This window comes from Antennarius striatus, chromosome 3, assembly GCF_040054535.1.
Source record: "Antennarius striatus isolate MH-2024 chromosome 3, ASM4005453v1, whole genome shotgun sequence".
NCBI classification, from domain to species: Eukaryota; Metazoa; Chordata; class Actinopteri; order Lophiiformes; family Antennariidae; genus Antennarius; species Antennarius striatus.
Genome location: NC_090778.1, coordinates 27,152,501 through 27,165,832, shown reverse-complemented (window position 1 = coordinate 27,165,832; position 13,332 = coordinate 27,152,501). Strand labels below are relative to the sequence as shown.

General features: G+C 42.7%; 2 protein-coding genes across 2 annotated transcripts in view; both read left to right on the top strand.

Annotated features, from left to right (window-relative positions):
* Window positions 1-1,620: 1,620 nt before the first annotated feature.
* On the top strand, window positions 1,621-6,792 carry LOC137592757 (bile salt-activated lipase-like). Its single transcript, XM_068311135.1, has 12 exons — window positions 1,621-1,674; window positions 2,199-2,346; window positions 2,618-2,737; window positions 2,836-3,033; window positions 3,367-3,497; window positions 3,577-3,684; window positions 3,768-3,891; window positions 4,262-4,445; window positions 5,036-5,239; window positions 5,787-5,984; window positions 6,387-6,494; window positions 6,630-6,792. The coding sequence occupies exons 1-12, from the start codon at window positions 1,621-1,623 to the stop codon at window positions 6,727-6,729; spliced, it is 1,677 nt and encodes a 558-aa protein (XP_068167236.1). The 3' UTR covers window positions 6,730-6,792.
* Window positions 6,793-8,881: 2,089 nt separating this feature from the next.
* dok2 (docking protein 2) overlaps window positions 8,882-13,332 on the top strand; it is a 6,265-nt gene continuing 1,814 nt past the window's right edge. The window contains exons 1-6 of the mRNA XM_068310796.1: window positions 8,882-9,144; window positions 9,941-10,078; window positions 10,166-10,333; window positions 11,048-11,156; window positions 12,358-12,527; window positions 13,267-13,332. The exon at window positions 13,267-13,332 is cut by the window's right edge and continues 213 nt beyond it. Of these exons, the coding sequence (XP_068166897.1) occupies window positions 9,085-9,144; window positions 9,941-10,078; window positions 10,166-10,333; window positions 11,048-11,156; window positions 12,358-12,527; window positions 13,267-13,332 (711 nt within the window). The 5' untranslated portion in view covers window positions 8,882-9,084. The remainder of the gene's footprint in view (window positions 9,145-9,940; window positions 10,079-10,165; window positions 10,334-11,047; window positions 11,157-12,357; window positions 12,528-13,266) is intronic.

Here is a 13,332-nt window from a genome sequence, read left to right as displayed (position 1 = left end):
AAACCTAATAGAATGTATGGGACATACTGAAAATAAATGAACGTGTCATTATAGACATATAAATAACATAAACATCAGTAAATATATTCATAAGTACGATGATAGAGTCAAAGATGAAAAGTTTACAGAGCACCAATTGTTACTGAACTCCTATTTCTATTTGTGACAACCTAGAAATTCGGTCTACTCAGGAAACAAGATTCAATGTTCATATTGATTATCATCTAAACAGCTAGAGTGACATAATATGGGGGGAGAAGGATTTGTAATTAGAGTTACACTGAAGTTTCATTTATAAATATGTTGTAAAACTGTTATCATGCCTTTACATTGGCATAACATCATGTATTCACTATTTAGAGTACTTTATTCAACTGTCAATGTTAAAATTAAGAACAGTGATTTGAAAAATGCTTTTCCATTTAATAAAAACATCCGATCACGTTTTTGTCATCCACCTTTACGTCTATCGGTCGTATCATTTTGACTCCTTCCATCATCTTAACAAACTCATCTAACATTTGCAGATTTGAATGTAAACGGTCAACAGGACAGGTTACCTATGAAGGTGGACAGAGAGGTCGCCCAAGTCACGAAATGTGTTTAAGTGTCTCTTCTGTGTATTTTTAGATTATATTCAACTACCATCTGTACAGATCTCTGCTGGAAATGTTCAAGATCAAATAAATGTATACCAGTAGGTATAATTGTGATGATGTGTGTCGGATTCTGTGTGTGAGACCAGCAGCTGTGTTTGTTCTCAGTCCCAAGATAAAACTCTTGGAGAGTACCTTTCTATCTAAAGTCAAACAAACTGTTTTTGCTTTTGCTGTGTTAGAAAAAGAAATAGTATGACCTTCTACAGATGACTTCAGATGTTCGTCTGTTTGTCATTGAGTCATCATCCTCAAAACACAACATTTACATCTGTTTTATACTGACAAAATCACTCATCTGTTTACAGTCAAATATGTTAAATATATTTGAAGGCTAACACACATAAAATCCATCTCTAAAGTCAATGCTGTAGTATTTTTATCGCTGTTTAAAAGATACATGGAAAGAGCCAACATATGAGGCTTCATAATGCAGTACACTCTGATGGTTACACACTAGTGATGCTTAGAGTCAATCTGTGCATCACATCATCACAATTTAATCAACTCACTGGAACCAATGATTTTCTCTCATTGACGCCTGACGTCATCACTAGTGGCGACTCAGTACTTATCAGGATGACTGCTTTATTTTAAACGGTCTCACTGTGTGGACCTGGACTGTTTCACTTTGTGAACCTGGACTATCTGGGACATTTTGAATGTGTAGAAGAGTGCAGAACATTTATTAATTAGATGAACTCTGATTGGTTGCCTTTATATTAAATTTTATCTTTTTACAGAATAACTACTTTGCACCCGTTTAGTTTATGCACCATGAAACCAGTGACGGCGGCTGGACATGGCCTAAATAAACTGTAGCGTAGGGGCCAAAATGGTGGACTGTTCCTTTAAAGCAGAGTCTGCATTCAGCAGACGCGTTCGAGATAAGATTTTTGAGTCAGAGCATAAATAGCAGCAGGTGAACAGACAGGTGGACAGTCAGGTGGACAGACAAGTAAAGATGTTGTTGTTACTTCTGTTTGGCATCTGGCTGAACTCATCCTCAGCTGCAAAGGTATGTTTTCATTCTCATCCTTGGATTTATTGCTGTCACTCAAACCATCACATCCACTCGTCTGTAAGCTCATTGGTTCGTACTGTAGAAGTAAAATAAAAACATCTCATGCAAGCTTTACATTTACATCAGTAGCTTTGAATTAATTGGGTTATTTAGAGCTGGAGATGATTCCAAATCAGTTGGAGTGGTGTGTTAAAGGGAATCAGGAAAATGTCAATTTAATGCACTCCTTGCAGTTAGAGATGACTTAGGACTGGCACTGTGATGCATTCAAGTAAAATCAGAATTTAACTTTCTGTTTACTTGGAGCTTTGAACTGTTTGATTATCTTTATAACCTTACTGATCACTTTCTCCATTGATTAATTTAAAATACATTTAATTTGTGCAGCATATTTTATACAAGAAGCACAAAGTCTCTGTCTTAAAAGTGATGTAAGACAGAGGCATCTCATCACAAATGTGTGTGTGTGTGTGTGTGTGTGTGTGTGTGTGTGTGTGTGTGTGTGTGTGTGTGTGTAGCTGGGCGTGGTGCAGACGGAGGCGGGGCTGGTGGAGGGAGAGAACCAAAAGATGGGTCTATTCCGGTCCATCGATATCTTTAAAGGAGTCCCCTTCGCTGACATCCCTGGAAAGTGGGAGAAACCAAAACCTCACCCTGGATGGGGCGGTAACATAAGAAATACACGCACACACACACACACACACACACACACACACACACACACACACACACACACACACACACACACACACACACACACACACACACACACACACACACACACACACGTCATATTTCAAACGATCTATTCATCTGTTAGCTACTAGCTTAGCATATAAAGCCTTGAAAGAGAGGGAAACTGCTAAGCTGCCTCTGTCAGACTGTGATATGATAAATGGATGACCAATGAAACACAAACAGGTGTTACTCTACCCAGGAGTCCTGAAGGCGACAACATATCGGGATCGCTGCCTGCAGGTGACACTGCTGCAGACAAAAACCCATGGCAGCGAGGACTGTCTCTACCTGAACGTCTTCGTTCCTCAGGGACGAAAATGTAGGTAACACTAACATCCTGATGGCATGAAGCAGGGTGTTATACCAGCAACCTGCTTCCTATTACATCATAATGGATGTGATGATGTCATCTGTCAGTGTCCACCAACCTCCCGGTGATGGTCTATCTGTTTGGCGGAGCCTTCCTGTTGGGGGTGTCCAATGACGTCGCGATTCTTGGAGACTCCCTGTATGATGGGAAGGAGATGGCCGACAGAGGCAACGTCATCATAGTCACGGTCAACTACAGAGTCGGTACGATGGGATTCCTGAGCACCGGAGATGCCCGACTTCCAGGTATGACATCACCGTTAATTGATCTTTGATATAAAATCACATGACAAGCTCAATAACTGATAACTGCCTTCTGTATAAACGATCGTGGCGGATCTGAACTCCATGATCTGGTGCCTGCTGGTCATTTCCCAGCATGCTGTTTGCTGTCCTATCAGTGAGTTATAAGATAAACTTGGCTCAGCTGCTAAATACTTGGACGTCACCCATATTTAACTTCTGTTTGGTGCTTCTGAGGTATATATGTTTAATTCTGAACACCATCAGTGACCTTTTTTCTCCTGCGCCACAAGCTCTTGTCCACAATCAGCCGCTAGCGACTCTTTTATCTCCCAGGTAACTATGGTCTGTGGGATCAGCATGCTGCTATCTCTTGGGTCCGCAGGAACATCAGGGCCTTTGGAGGAAACCCCGACAACATCACCATCTTCGGCCAGTCAGCTGGCGCCGCCAGTGTCAGCTACCAGGTCAGAAGTTAAAACAGATGTGTTGGTAAGACTTGTCGGGTTTGACCATCTTTTACAACATCTCTGTCCATCCTTTCAGATGCTGTCACCCTACAATAAAGGATTATTCCGCAGAGCAATCTCACAGTGTGGCGTGGCCCTCAGTCCCTGGGCTCTGCAGAAGAACCCTATGGCTCTCACCAAGAAGGTTCAGGACACTGGCAGTTATATGAATCAAGCCATTTTCAGTTCCATCATTTTTAATGTCTTCTTTTGTTTTTGCTTCTACAGATTGCTCGGAAAGTTGGCTGTTCGAGAACCAACGAAGACGAGATGATCGCCTGTCTGAAGATGAGCGACCCGGTTGGTCTCACCATGGCTGGAAAAGTTAATGTGCTGCTGATTCTGGGGAAAGGTTAGAAAAGCTGGAGCCACCAGAAACAGTCTTGTAGGACCAAAAAGATTGATCAAAGCTCCACTGAACTGCAGATGGCCAGTAGAGGGAAGGGTTTATTTTGTGGAGTGAACACCAACTCTTAAAACAGTTGCTACTCAACACATATGGAAACAGAAATAAACTTCTTTCGGCTTATTTATATCTTAGGCTCAGGTCTGATCCTGTGCCTAAGGCTCATTTACCGTCCCTCTATTTCTTAGAATATATGTGTGTGTCAGCGCATCTATCAACCACCACGCACCACATGTCCTTTGTTCTGACATAGAATCATGATCATTTGTTTTTCACACGTTACTTTTTGGTCTCGGTGTCTCTGTTCTCCCGGTAGGTGTGGTCATGGATCTCCTGGAACTTGCTCCGGTGATTGATGGTGACTTCATCCCTGATGAGCCCAGTCGACTGTTCCACAATGCAGCTCAGTTTGACTACTTGGCCGGTATCAACAGCATGGATGGACATATTTTTGCTGGAGTTGACGTTCCTTCAATCAACATGAGAAATGCCACCGCTGAGTGAGTACAGATGGAACTGACCAGCTGCAAGGACTGACGGTGTGACATTGGTAGAGTGCTCATACAGAAACTCAGATTCAAGCCCACACCTCTAGAAACTGAACTACTTACTTATATAATATATAATAATTTAATCTAGAAGTAGAGAACCCAAGGTTTGGTATCTCACAAGGCTTAACTTTGGACCCACTGCTTTTCAGTCCATATATGTCCTTAAATAGAGATGTCATCACTATCCAGATGACAACAATCTCTTTGTTGCTGTCGTTCTCAGTAAGTAATCAGGTAAGAATGTAATTAAAATGTTCTCATCATTCTCTCTATGAACCTCTTGATCGCATAGCTGTATTGCTTAACCTAACTTAGTTAAGTTAGTAAAGACTGAGAACAGCTGGGAACAGCTAGCCAGTCTCCATCCAAAGACAGCCAACTCAACTTTACAGCACCCCCAAAGCAAGGCAGGAGTTGTTGCCGTGGAAGCTGGAGTGTTATATTCTTTGAAGAAAGTCATCATCACATGATAGTGATGATAAGAAACATATTGCATTCTGTTGTGAGGAGGATTAGAAATGTTGAACTGTTCTGCTCAGATCTGAGGTGAAGTATCTGCTGGCTGGTCTGACGAAAGAGAAAGGGAATGCAGCTGCTGACTCAGCCTACAGTGTCTACAGTTCCCACTGGGGGTTGACTCCAAACCCAGAAGTGGTGAAAAAGACAGTGGCCGACATTGAGACAGACTTCCTGTTCCTGGTTCCCACACAGATTGCCCTCCAGCTCCATGCCAACAATGCCAGGTCAGTTGTAGTTTAAAGTTTGTGCTGACTTGAGTTTGTTAGTTTTAGAATAAATTAGTTCAGACTCTTATACCAAATCTTTTCTTTAATAGATTTGAAATTACTTTACTTGAAGGGATGACGTGATACAACAATTTGTGGTTTACACAACACCTTAACATAGGTACAGGATTAAGTTTAAACTTGTCACCGTTCTAAAGATTTGTCGGTGTGTTTTGTCTTGACCTCTGTCTCCGCTGAACCCCTGAGACCAACTCACGGAACCCCTAGGGTTCGATCGAACCCAGGTTAAGAACAACTGTTTTACATAAAAATGGGTTTATTTTTTATCTCTAGTGGTTTCAGATTTTATAATGGGTGTGTATTACAGAAGTGTTGCATCTGTCTTCCTCTCTCACTGGCCATTCATTCCCTGATAATTCGAAAAAGGGATTTCTGTCCATATTAGTTTTTAGAAAAGTTCTGGCCATCATCATGGTGCATTGTAAGGTCAACTTAACAAACTTCAGGAATAAAGTAATTGAGGTCAATGTTGTTTGTCCCTCAGTGGAGCCCGTACCTACTCCTACCTGTTCAACATGAAGACTCGTATCCCAGGATTCCCTCAATGGGTGGAAGCGGAGCATGCTGAAGACCTCCAGTACCTGTTTGGGAAACCCTTCTCCACCCCAATTGTCTACTTCCCCCGACACCGAGACCTGTCCCAGTACATGATTGCGTACTGGACTAACTTCGCCAGGACCGGGTAAAATCCCAGCATACACCATGAATACACAGGTCAACACCAATAGAACAACCAGACCATACTGGTGCAGATGTTTGAACCAGTCTGGAGACAACTGAATTAAAGTAGTCTGGACTGGTTTAAATAGATGGGAGGTTTGAATGAGTGGGAAATGTTTACACTGGTGTAACCTGGTTAGAGATTTTGCTACCTGAGTGGTTATGTTTTATAAACTGGATTGAAATTATTTAACCTACAGTTGATTGAACTGGTTGAGAGTTATCTAAATGGTTTTAAATTTGTCTTTTTGTTCCAGCTGTTTAAACTGGCTTGTAGTGAAGAATAGTAGAAAGCGACGGAGTTGAAATGAAGTTATCTGACCTGTGTTACACTGGAGTAATCTCTGACTGTCCTCCTATCTAGTAATCCCAATAATGGTGAGAGTAAAGTTCCAGTTCCCTGGCCACCCTTCACCAAAAATCACCGACCTTACCTGATCATCAACAACAAGATCAACAAGTCCTCTGTTGGGTACTGCAAACTACTACACTCTTCTACAATCTGATATAATCTACTGCAATCTCATATAATCTACTACATACTCTGTAGTCATACTACAGTATTGACTGGTTTTGTTGATTGTTTTTACTGAAACTTTCTCTTCAGGTACGATCTGAGGTCTGAGTATGTCACCTACTGGACCGACACCTACAGTCGCTTGCCATCAGTCAGGAGGGAAGAAGAAGAGGGTGGGATGAAGAGCTAAGAGAAAGAGAACATTAATGTGATGAAAACTGATCAATATCTGCATCTGTTTTCGTCTCTAATAAACAAAGCTGGTCTCTGTAACTTTTATCGCTGAGAATCTTCCGAATCAAAAAGTTTTACAGTTACACCCATCATACCATACAATGCTGTATACTTAGATAGTGAGAAGATGCCTGAGGAATGGAGGAGAAGTGTGCTGGTGCCCATTTTTAAGAACAAGGGAGATGTGCAGAGTTGTGGCAACTACAGAGGAATAAAGCTGATGAGCCATACAATGAAGTTATGGGAAAGAGTAGTGGAAGCTAGACGAAGGGCAGAAGTGAACATTTGTGAGCAGCAGTATGGTTTCATGCCAAAAAAGAGTACTACAGATGCAGTATTTGCTTTGAGGATGTTGATAGAGAAGTACAGAGAAGGCCAAACGGAGCTGCATTGTGTTTTTATAGATCTGGAGAAAGCCTATGACAGGGTGGCCACAGAGGGACTGTGGGCACCCTGGCAGAGTGGCAGAGAAGTATGTTAGAGCGGTGCAGGACATATATGAGGACTGTAAGACAGTGGTGAGGTTTTGCTGTAGGTGTGACAGAGGAGTTCAAGGTGGAGGTAGGACTGCATCAGGGATCAGCTCTGAGCCCCTTCTTGTTCCATATGGTGATGGACAGGCTGACAGACAAGGTTAGACAGAAATCTCCACGGACTATGATGTTTGCAGATGACATTGTGATCTGCAGTGAGAGCAGGGAACAGGTGGAGGAGAAGCTAGAGAGGTGGAGGTTTGTCCTGGAAAGGAGAGGAATGAAGGTTAGCCGCAGTAAGACAGAGTACATGTGTGTGAATGAGAGGGACCCAAGTGGAAGAGTGAGGTTAGAGGGAGAAGAGATCAAGAAGGTTGAGGATTTTAAGTACTTGGGGTCAACAGTCCAGAGCAATGGAGAGTCTGGAATAGAGGTGAAGAAGCGTGTACAGGCAGGATGGAACGGGTGGAGAAAAGTGTCAGGTGTGATATGTGATAGAAGAGTTTCAGCTAAAATGAAAGGAAAGGTGTACAAAACTGTGGTGAGACCAGCGATGTTGTTTGGTCTAGAGACAGTGTCACTGAGGAAAAGACAGGAGACAGAGCTGGAGGTAGCAGAGATGAAGACGCTGAGGTTCTCTTTGGGAGAAACCAGGAAGGATAGGATCAGGAATGAGTACATCAGAGGGACAGCACATGTTAGAGGCTCTGGAGATAAAGTCAGAGAGGCCAGACTGAGATGGTTTGGACATGTCCAGAGGAGAGATAGTGAATATATTGGTAGAAGGATGCCAGGTTTTGAACTGCCAGGCAGGAGGCCTAGAGGGAGACCAAAGAGGAGGTTTATGGATGTAGTGAAAGAGGACATGAAGGTAGTTGGTGTGAGAGAAGAGGATGCAAAGGACAGGTTTAGATGGAGGACACTGATTGGCTGTGGCGACCCCTGAAGGGAAAAGCCAAAAAAGAAAAGAAGAAGATACTACACCATCATACTATACTACACCATGATGCTATACACCCATGATACTGTACTTCACCAATGATACTATATTACACCATCATACTATACTACACCCATGATACTATACTACACCGTCATACTATACTACACCATCATACTATAGTATAACCATCATACTATACTACACCACAATACTGTACTACACCATCACACTATACTACACCCATCATACTATACTACACCATCATACTATAATACACCCATCATACTATACTACAAAATCATACCATACTACGCAGATCACACCACACCACACCTATCATACTGTGCTAAAATGGTCATACTATACTACACCCTGCAGGATTTGTTTGGGAGTATCTTTTACTGCTGAACTGGGACTTTTACTCCAGCAGGAGAGACACAAGGACTTCAGAGTTAACGACTATGAAAAGAAAGAAAGTGGTTGAAAAAGAGATAAAACTAAAAAATGAATGCACAGAGTCATGAAAAGACAAGGTGACATAGAGGAAGAAAGGAGGAGGTTCACATTCATATGGCCTCTTAGTTCTGCATTGGATGTTGTAACAGGCAGGAAACAGATGACACATTCACCATTTCTCTGCATCGACACCACAGAGAGGAGGAAGGAGCTCAAACATAAGGAGGTGAGCTGCAGAAAGGAGGAGACACAGAAAACTCGCTAAAGTGGAGAACCAAGTTGAAAACCAGAGACAGAAGGAGGTGGGAGAGGAGGAGAGGAGGAGGTAAAGAGTAGAAATATCACCAGAGAAAAAGAAAGGAGGAAAAGACGACACGGCAGGGGAAGAAAGGAGAGAGAAGAGGTCAGAGAGGAGGTGTGGAAGAAGGAGAACCTCATCATGGAGGAGTCCATCAGTAAGCAGGGGATGCTCTACCTGCAGCAGCAGAGGTTTGGAAAGGTACACACACCGTTATCAACACGCAGAACGCTAACAACCAAGCTAATGCTGATGCTAACACTACCCTGAATGTACTGCACGTGTATAACATTACTCTATGAGCAGTATCTGGATAACTATACAACTAGTAAATGCTCCACTGCAACTAGAGGAATTACATTTGATAGCTGCTGAAAAGAAGTACACGAGTATTTAGTGGTTTACCGCTAGATGAGGTTTGAGTACTTGAAGTATTTTCTCCTATAAGTGATCTGTGGGTAGGATTGTTACTTCAAAGCAGGAAGGTAATGGGTTTAATTCCTTTCTTAGCAGCGTTTGATTGTTCTCCCATGTCTGTGTGGGTTTCCTAATCCTAATCCCAGAAAATATGCACCTGAGGGGAATTGAGCAGCTAATAGCATAGCATTGATCAGCTTGATAACATTGGGTTCAGGCCAATGGCTGTCAGATACTCCATCACCTCCAGAACCCGGAGATGTTTCAATGCCGTGAGGAAGCAAATCGCTCCACACTCCAAACCAATTTCAATGTAGAACCATGACCTCAGATTTGCTTTAGTGCTGTTGAAGGTCACAGGTCAGTGAAGTTGGCATTACCACATCGTATCCAAGAAGCAGTGACATAACCCTCAGGTCCTCTTGGAGGATACTCTCCTCGCCGGGCCTTGATACCTTGTTCAGTATCATGAATGAGATCAGGCTGTTTGAGACGCTTCCTTCGTCTCTTTCCACTAGAAACAGACAAGCAACAATGATGGAACGGTGAGAGTTTGACGCTAATCCTTCTGTTTCTGTAGAAGTGGAAGCGTGTGTGGTGTGTCCTGTACAGAGAAAGTTCCTGTTCCATTTCCAGACTGGAGTTCTTTGAGTGCAAAGATGGAGGAAGCGTGGAGAAGAATGACAAATGTCTACGCAAACAACAAGAACACAAGAAGGTAGACGCCACCTGCTCTACTCTGCTCTGATTGGCTGCTGTGTTTTGTGGTTTCTGATGATTTGCTCTGCTCCGTTGCGTCTCCTAGGTGATCCGTCTGGTGGACTGCATCCGGGTGTCGGAGGTGGAGATGGACGGTTGTCCCAGAGACACGGGACCCTTCCTGATCGAGACCACCGAGAAGATCTACATGTTCGCAGCAGACCGACAACAGCTGGACGACTGGACACACAAACTGTGTGAGATCGCCTTCCCTGTAGGCACACACACACACACACACGCACGCACGCACGCGAACACACACACACACACACACACACGCACACACACACACACCTGCAGTTGTATCTACATCAATAATTATTTATTGTGGGACTGTTTGAAAATGTACAGATGAATAATAATTAGCATCAAATATTTCAAAATGATGGTTATCGATGGTTAAATTGAGTTGGTTGTCATGGAAATGTTGCTGATCCTGAAGAGCAGGATTGACACAGGTTCAAAATCAAAATCACTTTTAATGTTTCACTTCTAAAAAATGAAATATAATAAAACACAAATAAAATTTAAAACAAAAGCAGTTTCAACATTGAATACAATATTGTTTATGGGATGATGACAGGGTGACAGACAGCTGATGGTCCTGAGTCACAGTTCCACTTCCTCTTTCTGCCCATGTGACAGGAAATACAAAACTACAGACAGCCAATCAGACGGTGCTTCTTGTGTTACACTTTGGATCTGACAGATCTTATAAACACTGACTGTAACTTTTAAAAAACCCCATTATGAACATTACTTTTAAAAAACCCCATTATGAACATTACTTTATATCCTTTCGATCCAAAGGATATATCATAATAAACTATAAAACTGCCATGTTGGTATAGCAAAGATGCATTTTTGACCACTTCCTGTTTGATCGGTCATGCGACCTTGATTTTAAAGTCTGGTGTGTTTTGTCCAGATGAGCCGGATGGAGCACAAATTGAAGCGAGGCAGCCTGCAGAGACGAAACAGACCGGATGAAGACGAAGGAATGGAGGATAACTCGCTGTACAGTGGCAGAGAGACAGGTACATCTGTCTGCTCACCGGTCTATCTTTGCACCTGTCTGTCTGTCTGTCTGTCACATTTGTCTGGAAGTCCAAGTGTTCATGAAACGTCAAGTTGTGTCTGTTTCTGCAGCAGTTTTCAAACCTTCAGCCACAACTTCCTGTCACACCTCCAAGCAAACCCTACTTCCTCTCGCTCAAGGCTAAATATAGCATGCGCGCGCGCGCACACACACACACACACACACACACACACACACACACACACACACACACACACACACATATGCACGACCTCAGCTTTTTTATCTGGGCGGGACAAACTTCCTGTGTGTCAGCAGGAAGTTGACATGATGTGTTTTTTCCTAAACCAGTTTGGTTCTTTCTGGTTTGAGCCCAAACTGATCATGTCGTTTATGGCGATGACAATGTCATCGGGTCAAGAGGTCAACCAGAACTCGGTGTACTCTTCAGGAAGATCACATGGAATCAGTATTAGACTGTTTTGTGGATATGAAAATGGATCAACAAGGATCGATTGTTGTATATCAGGTGAAATCATGCGTTCAGACCTTTCTGAGTCATTACTTTATTTACTTATTTTAAATGAATAAACATGAAGCGGTTATTAACATTAGGTCTTGTCACCTAGCAACATGAGGCTATAGACAGATATAAATAGTATCACAGTTGTAAGTGGTTCAACTGTTGTACGACTGAGGTCATGATGGGAAGCTGCTTCTGTTTCACCACATCCCAAAACAAACACACACACACGCACGCACGCACGCACACACACACACACACACACACACACACACACACACACACTCACACTAAGACCTTTACATTTTGAAATATTTAACAATTTTTGTCAACAGCATGTTGAGATCATGATCAGCAGTCTCTTATTTTTTCATTTCATTTCATTATTACTGATCGCCCCGCCCATCTTCGCCCACCATGCTCTGGATTGGAGGGGCTTGTTCAGGGGCATGATACCACCATACTCCTGGTTTATTAGAGGCATTATTTCATCACCAAATATTTCATGAAGATGGGGGAAGAATTTTCCCCAGACACTTCCTGTTTCAGTCTCCTCCTCAGTCTGTCTGCAGTTTATTTATCCCGTTGATCATAATGTCTAATCAATGCATCAGCGATTGGTTTCAGCTCAAGATGACATCATAGTGATGCCAAAATGAATGTGTGTGTGTGTCAGTGCGTGACTTCAGGGTGTGTGTCCGGAGGACAGACGCCTCCGACCGCTGCAGACTGAAAGGAGACGGCGTGCTGCGAGCAGACGTGGACGCTCTGCTGCTGATCGATCACACAGGAGATGTGGTGTTCACCTGGCCGTACAAGTACCTGCGGCGCTTCGGACGAGACAAGGTAACGCTCCTGTATGCATTCACCATCAGACACAGTTACCATGGTTACAGATTACACATCGTCCTTGTGACTGATGTAAATCCAGTTCTCATTGAAAGGCCAATGGTGTTCACTTACTATTACCATTAGCACAACTAGCTGTTCCCACGACTATATTTAGCATTGCAGTTGTATCTGAGAAACGAGTTCAATCCGTTCCGTGACTGAACTCGTAATTCAAACAAATTTTCCCTATTTCAAATAATTAAAAACATGTTAATCCGTTCCAGTCTTGTAAAAAAAGCCCAAAACTTCCTAAATTGTGAAAAAACATATTTTAATCAACCAGTAGAAATGGAGACTTTACTTGTGTATAATTAATTTATAATAAAGTTACATAAACAATGATAAAGAATGAAAAGAAACACAAAAGTCATAAGAACACACAAGCTACGTCTTTACTCCACCAACGAGAACGAGATCCGGTCTCACTGATGTTGTATCCATCCGCCAACACGCGGTAAAGAACGAGTTCCGGTCTGAGCTGATGTTGTATCCATCCGCCAACACGTGGTAGAGAACGAGATCCGGTCTCAGCTGATGTTGTATCCAACTAGCGATGGTGTGCTGAAGCACAGATTGTACGTTGGATTTTTGCTCGTATGATGAACAAAAACATGAACAGCAGGAAGTGTCTTCGGAGTGAATTTTAGTTAAGACTAGTTCAATACTGATGCCGATGCTTCTTCATCTCCTTCAGTCCACCTTCTCCTTCGAAGCCGGACGGAGGTGCGATTCGGGCGAGGGAAGTTTTGAATTCGACACC

Bases quoted from the DNA above. Each gene is read 5' to 3' on its own strand.
- LOC137592757 (XM_068311135.1), top strand. From the start codon at position 1,621: ATGTTGTTGTTACTTCTGTTTGGCATCTGGCTGAACTCATCCTCAGCT. The intron at 3,498-3,576 runs GTCAGAAGTTAA...CCATCCTTTCAG, and splicing joins CCGCCAGTGTCAGCTACCAG to ATGCTGTCACCCTACAATAA. The intron at 5,985-6,386 runs GTAAAATCCCAG...CCTCCTATCTAG, and splicing joins ACTAACTTCGCCAGGACCGG to TAATCCCAATAATGGTGAGA.